This window comes from Zosterops lateralis, assembly GCF_965231275.1.
Source record: "Zosterops lateralis genome assembly, chromosome: 3".
Classification (NCBI taxonomy): domain Eukaryota; kingdom Metazoa; phylum Chordata; class Aves; order Passeriformes; family Zosteropidae; genus Zosterops; species Zosterops lateralis.
Window position 1 is genome coordinate 46,518,314 of NC_139764.1, and position 23,105 is coordinate 46,541,418.

General features: G+C 37.8%; 1 protein-coding gene across 2 annotated transcripts in view; it reads right to left on the minus strand.

Moving 5' to 3' along the window:
• Positions 1-5,323: 5,323 nt before the first annotated feature.
• TAB2 (TGF-beta activated kinase 1 (MAP3K7) binding protein 2) overlaps positions 5,324-23,105 on the minus strand; it is a 62,053-nt gene continuing 44,271 nt past the window's right edge. The window contains exons 1-6 of one of the 2 annotated variants that reach the window (XM_083857698.1): positions 21,784-21,898; positions 18,409-19,921; positions 11,608-11,768; positions 10,903-10,996; positions 9,447-9,527; positions 5,324-7,269 (exon numbers count right to left, since the gene is read on the minus strand). In XM_083857698.1, coding sequence (XP_083713824.1) covers positions 7,124-7,269; positions 9,447-9,527; positions 10,903-10,996; positions 11,608-11,768; positions 18,409-19,801 — 1,875 coding nt within the window. In that variant the 5' untranslated portion in view covers positions 19,802-19,921; positions 21,784-21,898 and the 3' untranslated portion in view covers positions 5,324-7,123. Of the gene's footprint in view, positions 7,270-9,446; positions 9,528-10,902; positions 10,997-11,607; positions 11,769-18,408; positions 19,922-21,783; positions 21,899-23,105 lie in introns of those variants that run through there. The other variant, XM_083857697.1, reaches the window with a different exon arrangement.

The following is a 23,105-nucleotide window of genomic DNA, read 5'->3' on the forward strand; positions in this document are numbered from 1 at the left end:
AGTTGGAGAGACACATTAGTATTTTCTACTGAACAGCCTCACTTCTTCAAAACCTTAATATTCAGGAATATGCATAGGAGAAAAGATGTATGCACCTCCAAATGCTTCCTCAATTGCAGAGGAATTGCACAACACTGCAAGATGCCAGATTGCTGCTGTGGATCTGCACAATTTCCTCCAAACCACCGAACAAGTCTGTGACAGGGCATCAAACCACAAGCCATCAAATTTCAAGCTGGGTGTCCAGTGACTGCATCCAACATCCTCTCTATGACAGCAAATATAAACTATAGAAATTAGCTACCAAAATGTGATTCTTGCTAGCAGAAAAGATGCCACATGACAATCTTTCCATGATTGTGTCAGGTATCTCTGTCAAAGTCTTTTCTCAGTTTATGTTTAAATTTTATTTCTGGCCCCAAAACACAAAGGCAAGAAAAAGGCTCATGAAAAAACCAAAAGATAAATCCTACTTCTAACCCAAATTTTCACTGTAGCTACTGGATAGTTGATATAAACATAGGAAAGTTGGTCTGAGTGGTTGTTCAAGTCCCTAATTAGAGATGGAGAAAAGGAAAACTGAAAAGAGAGAGGCAGAGATGAAGGCACAGGGAACAGCAAAATCCTGTGGTCACATTCTGCACGCTGCCATCGTTTAGAAACTGACCCAGTGACGCAGCAATATGGCTGAGATGGACAAACCAAGGACCAGGCTGGGTGGAGCTTTGAGCATCCTGGTCTAGTGGAAGTTGTCCCCACCCATGGCAGAGGGAGTTGGAACTAGATGAGCTTTAAGGTCCCTTTCAACCCAAACCATTCAAAGACTCCAGTATCTTTGGCCAAATGCCTCCTAAGGCCTAAGTGGTATTTCACGCTTTTTCACTACTGTCCACAGGCTCACAGTCAGCACCAGCTCCAGAGTAGTGGGATGGGACACAATGCACGCAGGAGGACTGCAGAACATGTCCTTCTTCCAAACAGCAGTTCCCCAGGTGGAACGACAGTAGCTCTCTGTGACAATAAAGTAAGACACAAAGCAACTACAAACAAGAACAAAGCTGCAAAAATATTCTGTAAAAAAAAAAATAAAAAAAAATCCATCTATCTGTCCAATTTTGTTCTACACAGGATACAACCTGTGAAATACCAAATATTAAAAATAAAATCAAAAGCCAAAATAACAGTCAAAAAGGGCCTCTAACTTACCATTTACAGCTAAGTATGAAGAACAGAGCTGCTACCATGAATAAGTAGGTTGTAAATGACATATTCTTTTACATCAACTGATAAGAGACATTATGTATGTGCAAACATTGCTTTGCTTGTAATCTTAGATCAACATAAAACTGCTACAATACAAATTCTTTATTTAAAGTATTTGGGACAATAACTTTTGTAATCAAGTTTTCATTACAAACACACATCCATTCTCTCATCTGAATCATGTTTTCTGTCACCTCAGAAGAGCTATCAATATTCATTAATCTCTTTTGAACTCACTTCTAGATTAACCACCGGAATTAGGAAACACCATTTTTATGGGTTTATGGCTGCAGTACAATTGTACAAAGCTCATCCAGAATTAATGATGCACAGGCTGTTCTTTAGAGAGTACAAAGTGTCTCTTTTAAGGAATCAGTGCCCAGCCTCCAAAACCACAGAGGCCTCCAAGACCACAGAGCAGGCGCCTCTGCTCTGTTATGGGTAAGCAGCTGTGCACCAGCCAGATGAGGAACTCCAGGGACTCACTTCCCACTGTCCTATCCTCAGGAAAACCTTGTGAACTTTTCCTTGGCACATAATGAAACGTGGCAAGTGCAAGCCCTTAACACACAACAGAGACATGGCTGTCCTGTCAGCAGATGTGCAGTGGTGACACCAGCATTTTTCTCACATAATGTCCCAAATTCCTGACTCCAATACACCCTGTCCAGCTCTGAGGCCTTCTGCTTGCCACATTTTAGTGTGCATGTTACAGCAGGGTGCAAGGAAAGCAACACCACCTGCTTCTGTATATAGAGAACAAAGGGCAGAGCATTCCTGAGTCCATTTCCTTGATGTCGTCAACACATTCCTTCGCCTTGGACCTTCCATCAGTTGCAAGGGGAACCTGAAATTAGGTGGTTTATCAGTCATAGGCTGATAAGGTCTGCTGATATCTACTAAGACAAAAACCACATTAAAATGCTTAATATGCAGCACCTCCATTTGTTACCACATCAGCTACATCAAAATTATTTGCGTTCTGTGCTCCTGTGAATGGTGTGAAAAAAAGCAGTCTCAGAATTCAAAGCTGTAACACAGTCCTCAATAAAAAGTGGGACTGGTTTATAAAGTGACTTCAAATGCTTGAGTGCTACCTGAATGGAGATGCTACTTTTTGCCTTTAAAATCTGCACTCACATGCAATGTGACAGGGTTTTATTTTAAATGAACTGACAAATCACAGGCAGTTTGAACCCCTGTAGATTATCCATAATTTTGGCTCAAAGTCCTTTGTAAGTACACATGGGTATCTGCAAATTAAATCAATGAAGAGAACAGGATACTGGGAAAAATAATCAGCTAAACTCATGCCTGCAGCAGCACTGCACTGACTGACGATTATTATATTTTGCTTAAATATTGAAAATATTTCCATTTGTGATGAAAGCATAATTATATGCACTGCTGGAAATAAACATGTCTGAAGTCTTGACTGAAGTAAGAATTTCTGAGAGTTTCACTCAGTGCTGCCTCTGAAAGTGGAATTGCTTGAGTTCTACTGTAGATGCCATTTGTACAGAACTGCTCGATGAAAAAAACAAATTAAAACTAAAGAATCATATCAAAAAGTAAAAATTGAGTCTGATAATGTAATTTGCAATGTTCACCACCACTCCCAATTGTTCCTATAGCACTTAAGCTTGTTATACAGCCTGAAGCCCTCAAATACATCACACTTATCCTTCCTGTTCTCTCTTGATACTTTTATAGTTTACACAAAATATAAACTTCAAAAAGGCATTTTGGACTACATAAAATCAAAGACTGTTTCTCAAAATCAGCAACAAAAGAGCTATTCAAGCAGTCAGACTTGAAAAAGGAATGCACTGTAATTATTCCACTCTGTGCCAATGAAAGTAATCTGAAGTTTAATTTGTGTTTGCTGTTCAACTTATCAGGACATTTTTAACAAATGCAAGATAAAATATCACAAGATTTTCTCGCTGAAGTTAGAATTAAACATAAGTAATAGTTGCTGCACAAGCTGCAGTACATATTGTTATATGTACTGAAAAGTTTCTGCCACTGCTTTGTAGCAATACTCCCATTTTACAATACCAAAGCGTATTGAAAAGAGTAAACAGATTTCAGTAGATGGCTTTTTTCTAATATTTCTTCTACATCTTTAATCAAGTCTTCCTTTAATTTGTGTCCAGGTTCCACTGTAGATTCAAGTTAGAGGAATTTAACTGAAGAAACATAGTAGTGATAAGGACACCTTTCCCCTGGTCATCTACAGTACATGCTGAAGGCAGACATTTCAAGATCACAAAACTGATTAAATTCACATGAATAAAGCAAATACACAGACAGACATGAATACTGAGCACATAGTTTTAAAGCCAATCTATCATTAGCTTGAGACTGAAGATATTGAATCTCACAATTAAACCGAATTTTATGGGTGCCACACCTGGCCACACTCCTGGACAACAGAATAGCTCTACTGATTGGAGACTGCACAAGACAAAACGTTTTTCTAATCTGTCTAGAAAGCAGCAAGGTGAGCTGAAGTCAGTTCCGCAGAGCTGAAGTCACACAGCAGCATAGTGCCAGTTCTGTTTCATTGCTACATTTCTAAAGTTATCCCAATTCTGAAACTCGACCAAATGATAATTTTAAGCATTCACAAAAAATAAACAGGAGCATCTCTGAAAGCTGAGTACTCCCTTCCTGCCCATATATACTTTTTAAAACATTTTTTTTCCTCTGACAAAGACAGTACAGAAAAGTAAAAAGTCATAAATCAGCATCCAAGATAAATTATTAATTTTCACAATACAAAGTTTAATCTTGCTGCAAATATTTACTTTATCTTCTATGAGGAAAAAAAAAAAAAACAAACAGCAGTGAAATCCAGTTCTAGTTCATCCTTCAAACTGAAACCCTGAATGACACAATACATTAATATGCCACTACCTGATGATATATGTGACCTGAAGTACACAAAGAACATAAAACTCTTGAAGGGGAAGGTAAAAGTCTGGAATAGACACTGGAGACATCTTTCTCTTATTCCACTGTTCCAGGATCAGTTACTGAAAACACCATCCAATACACACTCATGTTGAGCAGATGGCTATGCACAGCTAGCTGGGGCAAGGATGTATTTTTTTTCCCTTCAGAAAATAAACACTAATTCAGGAAAAAAATCAATTATACATTTCATAGAATGAGCAGAATTCCATCTCGCCTATTTCTTCAAATAGGCTCTTTCCATCCCTCAGCTGACTGGAGTTGATAGTTTCCTTTATAAATATAGTTGCCCTCCTCACTCCAATCCCTATTTCTCCCTTATTGCAGATTAAGGCACATTAGTTAAATAATATGCATTAAGGAATTTTTTTGCTGGATCTGTAGCTAATTTTTTTTTGCTAGATCAGTTTACAGATGTCTCCTGAAGGCCTTTTACACAGCACCAGTATGGCCCAAGAAAATCTAACTCTCCAGATAACAAATATCTGCTTTGACAGAGTCCATATGGGAAAGACATGTCAAGGAACACCCCACATCTCACAGCATTTATATCCATAGCACCAAGATGCAGTTTAACCATATTCCCCCTAAATTGTGCTTATATCAACATAAGTTTGTCATCTGTCACCACAAAATGGTTGCCCATTTTGATTTAGAAAAATATTTTAAAAATCATAAAGCCCAGAAGCATGAAGTAAAAAGGGCCTATGTCTAGCTTATTGCTTTATGAATAAGTGAGTGGGTCTTTGGTCAGAAAACAATCTTGTCAGTGCAACTTTATAAAATACATTCCTTATGTTCACTGAATTGGAATTAAACAGAGTAATGCATGGCAGGAGAGACAAGGTTCAACAAAACAAAGGCTTAAATAAAAACTCTGGTCGTAAGAAATCAGCCTACTTTTAATACTGTTAATGCTTATTGTTCCTTTGAGTATTCTGTTGCTCCACAGCATGGAAAAAGCAAACAAATCACAAAAGAAAACATTAGAATATATATTTTTTTTAATTTTTATAAATAACTTATCTGTTACAAAGGCAGTTTACCCAGCTAAATCACAAAACCATCAACTCAAGATATCCAAATTAGGTTTTATTAATAAACAGGTAAAAACTGATTTGTCAATCTTCACATAGAACTGCAGATGAAGCTGAAAAACAAGGCCTCATTTTATAAACAAAATGCATTGAATGCAAGTGCTTTGGGTCTACTGCCTAATTACCTGGGATTGACATTTTCTTCCCACATAAAAAAATGCAAAGCCTTCAAAACAAAGGCCTCTGTGCATTCACATAGATCACTTGTAAAACTCCTAATAAAAGTGTCCACTGGCAGATGTTTACAGTGGGTGACAGTCTACTTTGTCTCTTGCTACATTGTTAGCACTCCCTCCAGCCTCACACTAAGTGCTGCTGCTACATAATTCTTTGCGTGCCGTCTTTTATGCATATTGTACTGGAATTCCATTTGCTTGATCTCGGTTACATACATCCCCGATCACGTGAGTATTTTCCTTAAAAAAATAGATCATCAAAATAAAAGAGATGCTTGAGGTTGCTTCAGTGTTCAAGTCTGTTTGATTTCTCTTTTCCAGCCTTTATTTCAGTTGTACTAAATATTGCTATCCTTGTTTTCTATAAATATGAGACTTCATCACAAAGTCAGGTTTAGAAACGGCTGCCGAAACAGGAAAGCATTTAAAGTCCTTGAACAAAGCTGTATGATGCTGCTGCTGTTGATTTTGGCACTGTATGTACTTCCCCAATGAATCTCTCTTCAGGAGTCTGCAAGACACCCAGCAGATGAAGCAAGCTTAACTTGGATGCTGATCTGTTGGTGGGTTGAAAGTTTCCTAGTATAAAGTTTCCTCACACCAGACAAAATGCTCCCTTTGTGTCACCCACCGTAAAACTCAGTGTACAGAGTGAACTATATGCATAACTCTTCCAACTTTTCCTGCACTTTTACCACGCTGCATCTGCAGGTCTTCACAGATCATCAGCATTTACAAGAGCAATGTACAGAATGAGCAGAGGAAAGCTATTTTGTGCATAGTTTCTTATTAATGCTCTTATTTTAAGGCATTGCTTCTCTCAGATAAAAGCTTAAAAAAAAGGACATGATCGTGCTTAATCACTTAAAGGGAAAAAAAGAAAGTTAACAAAAAGACTATTACACTATACATACAGAAGTACAAGAAAATAATAAAGGTGAGGAAAAGAAATCACTTAAAGCAGGCTCTAGAGCTATGTACAGTAGGAAAAGCTTTGGGGTATTTCACTGTGTGTATTGTACAGACAACGCATGCAGTTTTTCCTTTTCATCTTTAGATGTGATTGTACTGATTTCTGGCTTCACAGAGATGTTTTCAGGGAAGACAAGGCAAAGAGTACCACTGCTTTGTGAAGTTCTTCCCTTTATCAAAGGCACTATGTGGCAGCAAACAGTTTAAATATTTAAACCTTGTTCCTTTTAAGATCTCCTCCGTGAATGTAGTGTTCACTGAAAGCTCTGAAAACAAAAACACTAGCACTCTATTCCTTTCCCCTGTCAAAATTCAGTAGTGACATGGGGGCAGAGGAGAGGATGGGCAACACCCAGGCCCTGAACACGGTGTGTGTTACTGGTAATACTGTACATGGTTTAGGCAGCTGCTGAGTCTCTCAGCAGATTGCCCTTCAGCCTATCAGCATCAACTGCCTGTGACACAACTGAGGTATTGCTTGCTCTGTGGGCTGACACTTAACATTAGCAAAATACCATCTCATCACACCTTCCATTTTACAAAATCCTACGCATAAATGCTTTTTTTGCCCCCCAATGCCTGGACAATTCCTGGTATGTTTGCTATGGTTTTACAGAAGGTAATGGGCCTGTTGGCTCAGAAATGCCTGGGCATTTCACACTGTTCACAGCGGTTTAAGGCCGGATGATTTAAAAAAGTACAGGCGGTACAACTCCACTGAGCTCCCTCATCTTCATCTGTGTCTGGAACAGTCTTTGGTGTTTTCACAATGGACCTCTGATCTGTGACATGGAAGAGATAAGATAAGCAGTTACTAACTGAAAACAGCATGGAAAGAATTTTTTTTTTTTTTTTCAGTAACTGTCTTGTTACTCTGAGAACAGCACAGTTATTAAAAGTTACAGAAGCAACTTTTTACCACCTCCTTGACTACAGTTTGATTGTAAGTCAGCCAAAAGGCTCAAGGTAAAACTACAAAAATCAGGTTTCCCATCCCTTAACTCTGCTTTCTTCCCTCAGTTCAAAGCTACAGCATAAAAAAGGAGATAAAATTTGCAGATTAATCAGCTCAGGAAACATGGACAAGATTCAGAAGTTTGTGGTCCACAGAATGGTCCAAAATTCATTATGACAAGAAGTATGTGCTTTGCAACCCTTTGACATGTTTAACTTTTTGATCCTAGAAAGAAGATAGCAGTTCTTCAAGCCAACTCAGCATGCAGATGCACTACAGAAAAACCATTGCCCAGCTCTGTCATTCTACAGAGTAATCCTCCCAGTCATACCAACACATCTTTTTGCATGATGTGTTAGACAGCAATCTTCGACTATTTTAAAAGAGAAAAGAAGAAGAGAAGAAAGGAATGAAAGGGATGAAAAGAGAGATGAGTGACTTCTCAAGTTAAGGGTTCCCCAGTTTAGGCAACTTCAAAATCCTTTTAGCCATTATTTCCATTATTTCATGTGGAGAACATCTTATCAGCAACTCATCAATGGCAATTGATGGTTTTGATCACAGTTGCAAGAAGAATTATTTTTGTTCTTTTGTGAACAGCAGTAATTCTGGTTCAAATCAAAGCCTACATGATAGCTAAACAGAAGCTTAATACGAAATGAAAATTAAAGTTAATGAAGACCTAAGATACAGCAGTGATACTTTTTTAAAAAGAAAGAAGAAAAGAAGGATAATTGATAGATGGACTTTGGAGCTTTATAAACCAGGCAGGATTAATTTTGCATTTTCAAGATAGATTGAATGAAACACTTAAATTTGTAAGTTTCTACAAGATAAGCCAACAGAAATGTCGACAACTAGTCAAAGAAAATTAATTTAAGTTTTCTTCTTTGACAGATTAGTTTTTATTTGTTGCAGAGGGAACTACATAATTGACAGAACTTAGAAGTTCTTCATGGCTCAATTGTAAAATGTGTCTAATAGGAATGTGTGTGGATTTAACTTGGAATTGTCACTAACAGCTCAGGTAATGATGGGTAGAAAGTGCTTCATAAAGCATGAAAAACCGTATAGGTTTGGAAGCATTGCAAAAGGCCTGCAGGACAAAAAAGTCCAATTTATCTAGACCATTTTACAATGCAGAAATGTCTGAAATCTCTAAGATGAGAATCTGTAATAACAGTTACTGTGCACTCCAAGGACAATTAAACACACACATCTGTATTATGTGGAGAACTTCCTAGACAGAAGGACTGCAGAGAAACACCAGTGGATTATCTCCATGTTTCATTAGGTGGTCTGCCTAAAGTCATAGTATAATGCTGTTCCAAATCAGTTGATTTCATTCTCTGCTTTATGTAAAACACAAAAGGTAATTGTTCTGCTTTGTTTCACATGCTGAGAGGGAAGAAAGTAAGTAATGTGCAAACTAATGACAAGTAGAATGTTTAAGAGTGGCTAATATTCAGCAATAGTGACTGCCCTACTGGACTGCATTACTTTCCTCTTCAACTACTACCTAGAACTGTATTTACCAATAGTTAAAAGAAGCTTTCATGTAACTTGTTAATACAAATTCCACAGTACCCACAATTTCCAGTGAGGGTAATCAACCTGAGTTGTTACTACATGTAAATAAATCTACTCTTTGCTATAGATAATGGTGAATTCATCTAAGTGAGTTTCACTGGTCCCTAGGTAATGTACCTCATGCTAATTTTTAAAGAAAGATGGATGCTTCCATTATATAAACTACCTTACAATATATTATCCATCTTTAACATAACCCATTTAACATACTTCTCTTTCCTGAATGTATGAATAGAGAGGAAACAAGAGCAAACAGAAGCACATATATTGCCAATACAAATAAAATACAAGGTTTGTATGCTTTTGAAGTAATCTATTTAATTATCAACACTTAAACAAGATTCATAAATTAGAACTTGATATTAGATACACACCAGGTATTTGTATCAAATCCAAATTTTATTAATACAATACCTTTGGGTTTTGGTGGCACGGGACCAAGAAATCCAATATTATCGTAAAAATTATGAATAGCGCTGGGATTAAAATGTGGTCCTAAAAATAAAAAAAAAAAAAGGTGCAGCAGTTTAAAAAAATAAACTTGAGTAGGGAGGTATATAAATTTTTTCTGGCAGCAATTCTGTAACAATACTAGTATTCACTTATCACCTTTTACATCAAGGTATCAACACAGACCTAAGTGAGATATTAGTGGTTTCAACAATACACTTTAAGAAACTTATTGCCCAAAATATGCAATATAAAGTCAGAGACAAAATCTAGCAAACTAAACTCCTTTAAAGTTATCTTTTTCTGCTACTCTTTAAGATCGTAAGTAAATCTCAGCTTTCTTTTTCTAAATTGTAGGTAAACTCAAGAGATATCTTACCTACTATGTAGCGTATTATACATTCTTAGAATTAAAACTCAGAGGAAGTTCTAAATACAATCTACTGTAATAAGCAAAAAAAAAAAAAAAAAAAAAACAAAAAAACCCCAACAAAAACAAAAAACCAAAAAAAGGCACCAAAACCACCCACCATTCACTCTATTTAAGGTCAAGTTTTTGTGCAGCATTACAGCATAACATTCAGCACACCTGTCTACCTTCTCCTGAACTGCAGGCACACTGTCTGAAGCAGAACTTCTGTGGCTCATCGCCCAACTGATCTAACAGCTCACTGCTGCTGAAAGTGGGAAGTATCAGTCCCTTCCCTCCCACTATCTCAGTTCTCCCTTCCTGTGCCTCTCCCTTAGATCAGCTGTAGCAAGCTTTTCCAGCAATGCAAGTTTTAGCTTGGCTCATGAACAGAATCAGCTCTGCAAAGGGTCTAAAAAACTAACACAGAGCCAGAGCTCAGTAAGTGGCAAGAGAGAGAAGCAGGAAGAGAGAAGGCTTTCTTGCTGGCAGTTCTTGAACTGGCTCAGCTGTCTCATAATTTCACCCCCATGACCAAAGGCTGTGTCCCTGCAGACAAGGAAAGCAGAGAGCACACTGGAAGTTACAACCACCCTTTGTATTTGCTAACTTGAGAGGCTAAATACAGACAGAAGTGGAAGACAAAAGAGAGAGTTGGACACATATGTACAGTTGTATCATCCAAAAAAATTACTCTCTTTCTTTGCTACTCAGGTAGCAAAGAAAGTAGTTTCTTTCTCCTCAGGATTTAATAAATAAATGGCATCACAAAATTCTCTCTTCTGAGCCAAGTATGAAATAGGAATGACTGTGGGATTAGGAAAAATAATATGGCCAACAAAAACAACAGGCTTTAAAGACAGTTACTTCCATGTTTTCACTCAAACTAATGTGATGATTTTGCAAAAAGTGTGTAAATCCATTATTTATGACACAGACTTTTTTGAAACATGTGGACAGTGAAAAAAAAATCAACATTTACAGTTACTGATGTACTAAGACATACTGTACCTCTTGCTTGAAAAAGATCAATCTCTTTGGTTAGGCAATCTATGTCTATCTGCAGCTGTCTGTTACAACTTCTTAACTGTTGCATTTCTTCCAGCTGAAAAAATAAATCTGCCTGTTAGACTAATTTTCCCAGTTTATCAACAGTTATTCACACACAGGTAGACAGCATTTAGTAATTTCAGAAATGATAAAAAAAGAATCTTCCCTAATGACCATCTTTCTTTTAATCCAAAAGTAGTCTTACAAAAAGCTTCCAGACCCACTGAATAGTTCTCACTCATCAGACTTCAGAGCTGACTGAACAACTCCAAACTGCAGTCAGGGCACAGCCAGTGGTCCAGTCCACTAGATGGATGATCATCTAGCACTGAAAACTGGTGCAGTATTCAGTTTCTTTGAGCTCAGTATATGCACCAAGACCAAACAGTGCTTGGTGTGATAGCAGTATGAGTATTAACTTGTAAGAACTACCAGGTCAAACCTTTTGTGACTGCCTCTAAAACAACACTTCAACAAACCAATTAGTGAACTGCAAGGTTGTGGTTAAATTAGTCCTTGCTCTAAACTCCACTGTTTACCAGCTTAATTCTAACTGTACTGCCTGTCCCTAGAACACTGTCAATATATGAACAGCTCTTCCTTTAATTTATTGTGACAGATCACACTTGTGGTTTAGGTTTATACCCTACAGACATTTCAACTTACTGATGGAATTTGGGAAACAGAATTCGATCTTTTCAGGCGCCTTCGTGTTAGATTATTCTCCATTTCATTGACCTCTGATTTTAGTTTATCCAACTTTTTCTTTTGAACCTCAAGTTCTCGTTGAAGTCGCTCCATCCTGGCCTTCTGGTGTACCAGTAAAGCTGCAATACATAAAGTCCCATTTTACCTACTTTATTATCCTTCACATGCCAACATCACATTAAGATACAAGTTAAGTATTCTTTTGGGAAAAAAAAAAAAAAAAAGGGAAAAAAAGAAAAAAAAAACCTGCTACAGACTGCTTTTCCAATTTCCTCACAAGAAGAACTGCCATAAGACAGAAAGTGCTGTATTTTTGAAAACAGCACAAACTAACTACAGACAAGTAAATATGAAAAAGCCATAGAACGTGATAAATGGCCATGCAAAAATTGACTGTGATCTGTAAAAACCTACAAGACTAACTACCCAAAGCCAGGAACAAATATTTCTTTGTGTATTTGGCTTAACCACAGTAAAACAGGTAGCATGAAGAGGATTTCAAGCAACTGCAATATGGAGCACTACATACACTTATTGCAATTAGGATTGGATCCAGTGTTGATCATAGTAGGACTCATCAAATGAAACCCAACCAGAAATAAGCACACCACTAGCAAACTGCAGTATTTGCCAAAAGCTGGATTGTATGCCATTTTACCCCTAAACTACAGTGCAGAACCATTAGCTCAGCTTTCAATTTCTAACACTGCTTACTATTTGTAAAGCAAAAGGCACAAGGAGACCTAATTTAGAAACAATAAAGTCAGCATTTAAACCACAGCTTTTTAAAGGCATAAAGACCCTAAGTGGCAGATGACACAAATTCATGCAATCTAATGAGTTTATTGCATTGAACACAGGTTTACTATTAAACATCATCACAAAAGCAGGTATCACTGCTCAAAGTAATAATCACTTTCTATAAAAATATATTTCATTAAATAAACAAAAGAATGATTTTAATTTCTTCATAACCATTATTTCATCCATTAAGCTAGAAATTCATATAAACTGTGATCAGTTTCACAGACTATGAATACTTTTATATCATCCTGGAAATTATAAAAAAGTAGCAATAACAAGGTATTTGCCTCACAAAGTCTTTAAGCCAAACTCTAACTGGAACATGATGTTTAATTCCTCACCATTTCCTTCAGGTACCAAAAACTTAGAAGTTCTCAAATCTGGTTGCCTAGGTTTCCCAAATAGTAGCAGAGGAAAAAACACACATCGAAAAGATGCAACATTCCACATCTTCGGTGGCAGAACTGTCTTCTCCTGCAGCTCCTGCCTGTTCATTCATTCATTCGCTCACACACTGCATTTTGACTTCCAGAGGTTCTTTAAAAAGAGGAACCATGCCAAACTATTTTTGAACAGCAGTGTTACAGACTGGAAGGCTGTACTGAGATCCAGCCTAGGCTTTTGAATCACAAATGTTCACAAGATACTGAAATGACACCTTACTTTTGCTACGTTTTGTTCAAATCAGAGAAGTTTTCATAAACAGACACCTTTATTTTGCCTCACAGTAGTTGCACCACAGTAAAAATTGCAGTTGTGCTCATACATAAAATAAAAATGTAATTAATTAAATTAAAGATCTTTGTTGAAGACTGGGAATTATCAGGTAAGTCATCTCAACAGACAGTCTCTCCTCTTGAAAAGCCTTTTACAAACAGCAAATGTAGTTGCAAGTCTAAAGAAAGAAAATCAAGGACTACTTTGCCTCTACTCCTGCAGGGAGTGTACAAGCCCTTTTTCTTTCTACATTTTATTTCTACTTTTAGACAGCCTCTTCTGTTTTCATTACCTTGGTAAGACTGCTGAGACAACACAGCCATGCTCCACTGCCCACTCAGAACCCTTCAGACCTGTCAGACTGTGGATGCAGGCTGCTGGTGAGTAGCCAGTAGGTGAGGAACTTTGCTACCAGAGCATCAGGTTGCACGGCATGGCACGGCCTCAAGAGTTCAGCTGTGACCAAGACTCTGCCTGTGCACCCTCATCTCCATTTTTAAATTATTCTCGTTAAGGAAAAACCCCCACAAATTCTCATTTTGATGTTGTCCCACTTGTGAGGTTTAGAAATTCAGCTGTCATTATGGAACTGCACAAGGAGGAGAAGGCATTGATGGATGCGCACAGCACTATTATATGCTTTTCATTTTCATGTCATGTCTGGAAAGTTATGCAATTTATTCTCCTAAAAGCTTTGTGACTACTATCTGACAATTTCAAATCCCAACAGGTTCTAAAAACACACATTAAAAATTACCATTGTGATTAGAGAACAATCACTTGATACCACTATTAAAAGTAACTTTGATAAGGAACTTGAAAGAGATTGGTTTAAGTGGAGATTTTCATATATAATTTGGTAATTTTGTTTAATTACCAATTTGGCCGCTGCAGGAAAACAATGGTGGGGGAAGACAAAACCGTCCCTGTATTTCAGTGAGGTATTTATGAATGGAAAACGGCAATTTAAGTATTCAGCTCCCTCTAGTGTTGCTTAGAGCAACTGAAAATGTTCAGAAAAACACTGCAGTTCATTTGGCACATTTAGTTTTTTACACTTCTGCACATCTGCATTCAGTGGATTGCAGTACACTTCAATGCTCTGGCAGATGCCACCGTTTCCTCTGACATCCAAAGCGCACATCTTTTGCATAAAGGCAGTGTATCATTATAATTACAGGGAGGAGTATAAGAGTCTGGAGGACAAAAGTTCACTCTTCCACCAGAGACCTTATCAGTCAGACACTAAATATACCTTTAAGTTTGTATGCATAACTGTTTTCTCAAAGGCTCTGTGAATGTGAATTTTAAAGTTAGAGTGTCTTTTGTTATTTTAAGTGTTTCTAAGATGAATTCTAACCCTACCCTATAGACCTACCTATTTCTTAAATCTCTTAGTTTGCCAGATATAGAGAGGATTTCTGGCAATGCAATTGCACTGTGCCAGAAGGTTTATGAGAGTCTCAAAACACACTTAGGCTTGAGCATTCCTTCAAAACTCTGTATTTGAAGCTGCACAAAATTCAGTCATCTGATATGCAACTTCAATGGTTCAAACTGATTTTTTTTTGTTGTCTCTTTTGTACTCACCTAATTTTTTAGAAAGAGGATCACTGAAGAGTGTGACCTGATATACAGAGCCAAATATAAGACGGTATTTTTTCTTGGCCCACTTGATGCAAAGGGCTCAGAGCCCCTTGGGGCGTGGGCCACAGCTGTATCTCTTTCAAATCTTTTTTCTTAAACATCTACAAGAACTGGCTAAAAATTAAATAAATTTGTTTCCTGCAGCTTTATTTATTTTTAAAGTTTTAAAAAGCTCCAAGAAACTAAAGCAAGAGCTATGAAATATTAATTTACTGATCTAGTTTATTGATTAATTTATTTACATTAAAAACACAGTGGCAAGAATTGCTAAGCAAACATGCATCCACATATTTAACTACAGTTGGTACCAATGATTCACTCAATTTTGCACACCATCCTCTTTCAAGTTAAAGAAAATAATATGAAAACATTAGACAGTCAAAGCCGTGTAATATTTAACCAAAGAATTTATGTTCCCTAGCAAGAAAACATCTACCTAGTGATTTTATTACACAATTATGTATTTTCTTCATGGGCTGCCTTCCCATTATACAGATAGAAAGGTGTATGCAGAATGAGCAACAATTAAATAACTGTTCAGCCTCACCACTCATCACATGACATGCATACAGAGCACACATCACAAAAATCTCAGTACAGAATTTTCAATTTCTAACAGGATTCTAATTTTTCATCCATAAGACACTTTATACTAAGCTAAATTATATATTGAAATCTCATTTAACTACTTCATATTAATAAAACTAATTATAAATTGTAATCTCTGCTAAGTAACGGGAACACTCCTGCACACTGACCAAAGTGATACTGAACAGAGGAGCATAAAAATGCATCCTCTTTTGGCTGTCCTTCTATCCATGCACCAGCATCACTCTTCCCACAGCATCATGAGTTCTTACTGACTTCAACAGCAGACACATGCACTCAACATTTCCACAAGTGAGTCCTCAGTATCTCAAACTAGAATCCTAGAAAATGAGAAACATCCCTCAGCAAACAGTTCTGAAAAGTCTGGTGACAGTGACTTTCTTAGGTTCACAGAGTCAGTGCCAGAGATACAACCAAAAATTGCCGGGAAATGACACTGATTTTATCTGAGCAGTACCCACTCCTTTACACATTATATAACCTCCAGGTTTGGCAGCAAATAAGACAGAGATCTAGGGCAGCCTTCTACTACCCACTGTGACTTCCTTGTCAGGGAAACCAGAAATATCATGGAAGGAGACTGAGGTGCCTACACACACACCGTAATTAAGTAAAGCTTCTTTGATGGCAAGCAGCAGCACCTCAGAGAGGTCCAACACATCTTCTGTTCTCCTGGGTCAGACCATGCACATAAATGAAAAATAAATAAAAAGAGCAAAGGAAATTTCATTTGACATCAAAGCAACTCCATCTTCCACCCCAAGGTTTCTTTTCCCCCAAGCCAGTTTCAGTTCTTCCTGCCAAGATAAGGAGCATTCTGGCAGAAATGGAAAAGCTGATGGAAATACATTTTTCTCTAATCATGGCCAGAGAAACTCCTTATCTTCTCTGGCTAAAATTAAAATGAAATAAGCACCTCGCATGGAAGGATTCTGGCAGTCTGGCTAAATAATAAGCAGTTTAGAACACAGAAAACATCGAGTAACTCAAATCTTTTTTTGTATGTAAGAAAAAAACCAAACCACACTGCTAAGTGTAAGAAATATGTTTAAAAGCAACAGTTAGGACTTCCGGATTTCAATATCATACAAGTAGATCTATCACAGACTTTTCAACTTTCCAAGTATTAATTAATAACAAAAATGTAAGAAGTGCTGCACTTATTGCAGCAGAAATGGAGCACACACGCCGGAAATGAAGAACATCTCTACGGGTAAAGAACTTCAGAAGTATAAGCGCACTTTCTAGTGAAGGACACAGATGGATGGTGATTTCCTGAGGTCCCTAAAGGTGTACCAGCCCACATGATACATCTACACATAATCTAAAAGCTGCAGCTTGGCTTCAGGAAGAGCTAAACTCCACAGCACGTATGAGGTCAATGCTTCTGGAACTCCAGGTTGTGTATCAGGCTTGCCTCATGTCAATAAACTGAACGCTGGTACCTGCAGCTTGTAGAGAATGTGCAGGAGGTTACAGTGGCCATCACTACCAAGAGTACAAGAGACAAAGGGGTACACCTGGTTGAAGTCAGTGCCCTCAGAAAGGAAAAACAGAAGAAAGAGACAACTCCCTAAAAAGTACCCGAAGTGCAGTTTCACAAGCCCCAAAAAAGTATCCAACTTGCTTGGGAAGCAAGTTCATAATCTAGAAGAGTGTTTAGAGCCTAAGGACAAGATTTCAGTTGCTTAATTTCTGGTATATGAAGTTTTCCAGGACTAAGACCAAGACAGCTAAGTCTCCCTTCAAAACCAGAAATGGAAATATGATCTGGGGGGTAATTTTTTTGTTTACCTACAGATGAATTTTCTGAAGTTCTTTATGCACTGAACATAAGGATGATTAGCTTTTTGGTTTTGATACATAACTTTTAGAAACTTTTGAGTTAGGACTGACTATTCCTCACCAAAGTTAGTTATATACAGAAGTAGTGCACAAGCCAGAATCACTTTTTGATTTACTTCATTGACACAGTACTCCAGATGCAGACCTGGCTTCCAGTCCTGATCACTGTACTTACTTACACAAAATAAAATGGCTAAATTCGTCTGAAGAATGTTTACATTGGTTGTAGAACAAGCCAGTTTTTAAAATTCTGAACTGTTTGCTAAGTCCAGAGAGGACCAATGAGGTCAAAACCAAATTTATTTTGACAACCTATCATGAATACTGCTTAAATATCCTAAGACTTATTCAATATTTTTATGTAAAAAGCTTATAGGAGGGTTAATAAACCATCAAGTTGGTAATAAAAGCATGCAAACCCATGAAAACAGAATAACAGGTTACCTCACTGTACCACATACTCTAGATTTTAACCCTCCATTACCACTGATCCCTTAAAAGAGATTCCTTTGGTTTGGTGTTGCTTCTCACATTTTAAAATATAACAAAAGTAAGGATCAAGACTTTTAGCATTTTATTGTCAGGCACACAGTAGGAAACATGGAGGCCAGGCCAACACCTCATACCATTAATTGCTTTTGAAGTCTGCTTTTTTTCCTTCTTAAATAACACTCAAAAAAAAAAAAAAAAAAAAAAAAAAAAAAAAAAAAAAAAAAAAGGGAACATTATCCAATGTATCTAATGTAAACAGTACCTCAACTGACTCAAAAATCTGACAATGGAATTGTAGCTTTAAATCACTAGGACAAGTCGAACAAACGTAGATGTTTCTTTCAGAACAACGTAAAAATGAAGATGGTATGATTCCACTTAATTAAACAGGTAACATATCTACTTAAGACAAACAGAAGATATCTTCAGGTATTCAGTTACATGTCTTTACCATAAAAAAAAAATCTATGATTTACTTAGAAAACACTTTTATTTATTTAGGAAACACTTCCAAATGCTAAAGTTAATGATACTGTATTAACATCACAAAGGTTACTAACTGTTTCCTGTTCTGCAGTCTACACAATCTACACACTGAATTGACAACCGGATCAAAATCTCTACAATTTATATTAAGAATATTACCTTGTGTGTAGGCAGCATCATCAGATCCCATACTCAATTTCCGTGCATCACTGATCCTATCCACATGTGCTAAAACAGGGTCAGTGAGATGCTGGATACCCTCTGGTTCAACATAATGATCGGGAAGGTTTAGAAGGTTTGTAGGTTCAAAAGTTGGGGACACTACCCCTGGGGAAACTGCAGGGGGCTTATTTGGAGAAACTGTAATTTTAAAAGTATATTTTGTGTTAGGCTGAGTAACAACCACTCGAGGAGAGGTTGCAGTGGTGCTGTTGCCCACTGCTCGACTCTTGGGTGGATGGTGATGAATAAATGCAGGACCCATGCTTACTTGACCAGACATATTCCTAGCAGTAGTAGATACTCCAGGATTTGTCGATATGAAAAGCGTGGGCTGGTTCCGTACAAGTTGATCATCTCCTGCTGTGGCATTTGCTGAAATGTAGACCTTGGGCTGACCACGTGTGATCACTTCATCAGTATTTGGAGGACTGGCCGATATGTAAACAGTGGGTTGACTTCTACTTAATGTCTGGCTGTTGAGGGAAGAGGGAACAGTGGAGGTGCGAGGGCCAGTTGAACGCAATTTAGAAGAACTGTTTCTTTGTGGCGGTTCAAGTTTGATTTCAATTTGATTTTTGCGAGGTCCTGTGGATATATTCTGAATGTTGTATTGGCTATGAACAGAAGATTGTGAGCTACCAGACGAATGAATCATAGGTGCTTGTGGAGTAGTAGGAGAACTGATAGGCATGTACACATGAGAAGTCTGGTGGCCTTGCTGGTTTGTCTGTGTTGAGTGTTGCGATGAGGTATGTGGAGTAGTACTGGATGTAGGAATAGTAGTCCAGGGACTCGGCTGCGAAGGCTGGTAGACCTGCTGAGGGTGCATGGGATTGAACTGAGATGCCCAGCCCGGCTGCTGCTGTGTCTGTCGCGTGGTACCGCTCGGAGCTGTGATGTAAGGCCTAATATAGATAGAATTTCCCTGGGGACTGTTGAGTACAGGAGGAGGTACACCATGTATGTGCAAAGACGTTGGGGTATTGCGACCAGGCTGAATGTTTGGGGCTAAAGTTACCATAATGGGGTTGAATCTGGGTGTTTGTTGAGACAAATTAGATACTCCTTTGCTGCCTAGGTGAAATCCAAGATGCTGCCCTGGATTAGAAGCACTAACTGTATTAGCCATCCCAAAGACATTAAATCCTTGTGGAACCTGCGCAGGTGCTGTCTGTGGTTCCTGCTGAAACAGTTCATTGTTGGACTGACTAGTTTGAAGGTGTCCATCACTAACACTGTGAGCGAGAGTCCTACTTCCATTCATTCTACTTCCTTCTCTTCCATGGTGATAGACATTCTGTGACTGCAAATCCAAATTAAGAGATGTCATGTGATTTCGTAGTCCAGGAATCCCAGAATCATCCGAAAAACTCAGGTCTCCTTCACCGTAGAGATACTTTGTGCTCTCCTGAGAGAGAACTGCACAGCAGGCATCCAAATTATTGTTATTCTAAAAAAGACAGATGAAAGTTTGACATTACTGATAAAATACTGTCACAATTATGTATGAATACATCCAATCATAACTGAAAAATTAACAATATAGCATCAGATAGAAAGCTTTAGGTGGCTGGCTAGCAGAGCTGCTCTACACACACAAAGGACTTGCACTTGAAGCTCACTGCTGTGGGAACAGTGACTCAGCCAGTGGCACCAAGGGCAGAGGTCTGCATTGCCTCTGAAGCATTGACTGGGAGGTCCTGCACCTTGGTAGGCTAGCTTTATGCAGTAGGATACACCTTGGATGAATACTTTCCCTATCCCTTCTCAGTTTCAGAACCATCTTCAGCCGAGACCAAAGCTCTGGCTTTAGGGAGGAAAATGACAGCAGGAATGGATTCACAGCATCTGCACAGTACTGATTAATAACTTAAAAACAGAATAAAACCACATGTTTCTTTTCAATGTTTTCCCAAACACTTCAGTACCAGTTATGCATCACCTCCTGCTGAAAACAGAAAGTGAATCTTATGAAGAGAAGAAACATACTGACCCAAAGAACTGTACATAACTTCAGAAGAAATGTAAAAATTCAGTTTATACAAATACAGCAGAATTACTCTTTTGTAAGATTAAACTATTAATTGAATACCCAGAGGACATTTGTATTTGCATTTTAAACCACTGCTTGTTGCAAGGCTTTTAAATACTTATATCTGTACCTTTTAAAATCTGTAATAGGATGACTTAGAACAGAAACCACAACCTAGCTAATTCTTTTTTTAAGAACATTTCAGAAGCAAACTGCTAATCTCTCTTTTTATTTTCCATATCTTAAATAATATTGTACTCTCATCCTCCCAATTTAGTTTCCCACGTAAGGATTTTTAGGAAGAGTGAACATGCATCAGTGACCTAATTTCCTCATACTGTGCTCCGTCGTTATCACTTTTCACACAGAACCTCCCACCCTCCAAGAATAAAGGTTAATACTTTCAGCCAGAAGAGCACCTGTTCAGGCCCATGTTATTAACACCAAATAGGTGGCAAATCCATCCAGCACATAGAAACAGTTACTAGAAAAAAATGCATGTGATCAAAGAAAAAAAATCGCATGTGCCAAGTAGCAACATTATCAGTTAGTTAAGGAGTAACATAACCAGATAAACTGATCCATGCTACATGCTTTCTATTATGTCATTTTTGTTAAACTAGCAGACATTTCTCAATCTTCAACCAGGATGAAGGTGACAGAGTTGTGCAGACATAGCAAGACTGTCTCTACCTTACAAATTTACAAAAAAATAAAAAAAAGAAAAAAGAAAACAGAAGTAGGAGAGGGATGACAAGGCTAAACTTCACCCACAAAACCTATGTGTTCATTCAGACCAGATGCAGTTCTGAATTCTTCCAAATTAAAGCCAAAAAAAAAAAAAAAAAAAATCCCCAAAACCCCCAACCATAAAACTTTTAAAAATGATAGGATTCCCTAGAGGCTATCTAACAAGCCAGCTCTGTATAAAGATTGCTGCAAAAAAGTATTCAGAGATATGAAAATAGATCAAACTGATGATATGTGCATTGGCTCTAGTTTGGAATAAGGACCAGAAGACGAAGTAATCAAAGGAAGTTAGTAGTGAAGAAAAGAAACACACGGACAGAACAGTGGGTAAGAGAAGCTAAGAACAATAGGCTGGTATTTGTTGCAAAGGAGAAAAGGGAGCCAGAAAAGGGAAAAAGATAGGATGCCACAGAAAAACAAGCTAGAGAGATCTCAAAGGCAGATTTTGCAAGAAGTAAATTAAAATTATTAACAGAAAGGCCAAAAATACCAAACCAAAAAGGAACAGGCCAAGCTTGCAAGGCCCTTACATTCAGCTTGAATGCATTTCTTTGGACAATTTTTTATTTCTTTTTTTAAGACTGCATCCAATCAGTTCCCAAATTTCAGTGACGTCAATGAGAAAATTGGAGAACTCAAAGGGGAAACGGGGGCACATGGAAGCCCTGGCATCTTCTGGCTGGCAGAGGCAGAGTTTCAACCGCTTCTAGCTCTTTACAGATCAGAGAACCGGTTGATGGCAGACTGAGCATATTCCAGCAAAACAATACCCCTCATCTTATCTCTGCCCATGTCCCAATTGAGTTTAAAATGTTGGCACCCTGAAAGAGAAAGAAAAAAAAAGAAAGAATAAGAATGTTGGAGGGAAATGAGGAAGCAAGGAGAGGACGTAGACTTGAGGAGCAGGTATAGAATGCTCCAGACACAAAAAATAGGACAACAGGGAGCAACGTCCACAGACTCTGGGCACTGCTGTGACTCCTTTAAATGAGGAGAATGGGAGAGCTGAATGCAGGAGGCTTGTTGGGAAGAACACAAGGATACAAAACTCCTTCGGAATATTCAGTCCTTGTCAGCCCAAGACTTTTTACTCCCTAGATTAAGCAGGTTTAAGTTTCCTCCTATTAGCTCTTTGGTGATCCTGTTTTTAGTATGCTATATATGGTTTAGGTATTTCAACAGCAGAGTATTTACCTCGAGGTATTTGCATATTCTCTTTATCCTTAATTTTTTTCATGATAAGTATATAATGCTATAAAACTTCCTTTAGAAAGAGCTGTAAGTGTTTGGCTACAAAGAATTCATGGAGGATGACTGAAGTATCTGTACATTTTTTCTGCATAATTCACAATAATCCAAAGAAATTGGATTACCTTCCCTTGTTATAAAAGCCTCATCAATAATAGTATAAACTATATAATTGATTATATTCTTTAAGATTCTCACCTGGGGTATCTTAAATTCCTAGCTTAAAAGTAACTTCACCCTGACATATGATGCCTGCACATAAGGTACTGTGGGGCCAAGGCAGTTCTTATACCAAATGTCCTCAAGTACTTCTCTTTGACCTAAAATACACTTACTGCCTTTATTGGAAATCCCTTCCACCATGTTCAACTACAAGCTGGCAGAACTCAGGATTCAGACACTGTTCCAGCAACATTGCAAACTTGTGCACAAGTACTCTCAAATTCTGCTTTTCAATCTTTCCCATCAGTCCAAGTACAAAATTTGTTGGTTTGAAGAAATCATGTTAGGCAGCTTTTAAAACAACAACCCAAAACAAACCAAAACACAAACAAACAAAACCCCAAGCCAAAGAGAGTAGCAAAGCTAGAAGTTGCCAGAGAAA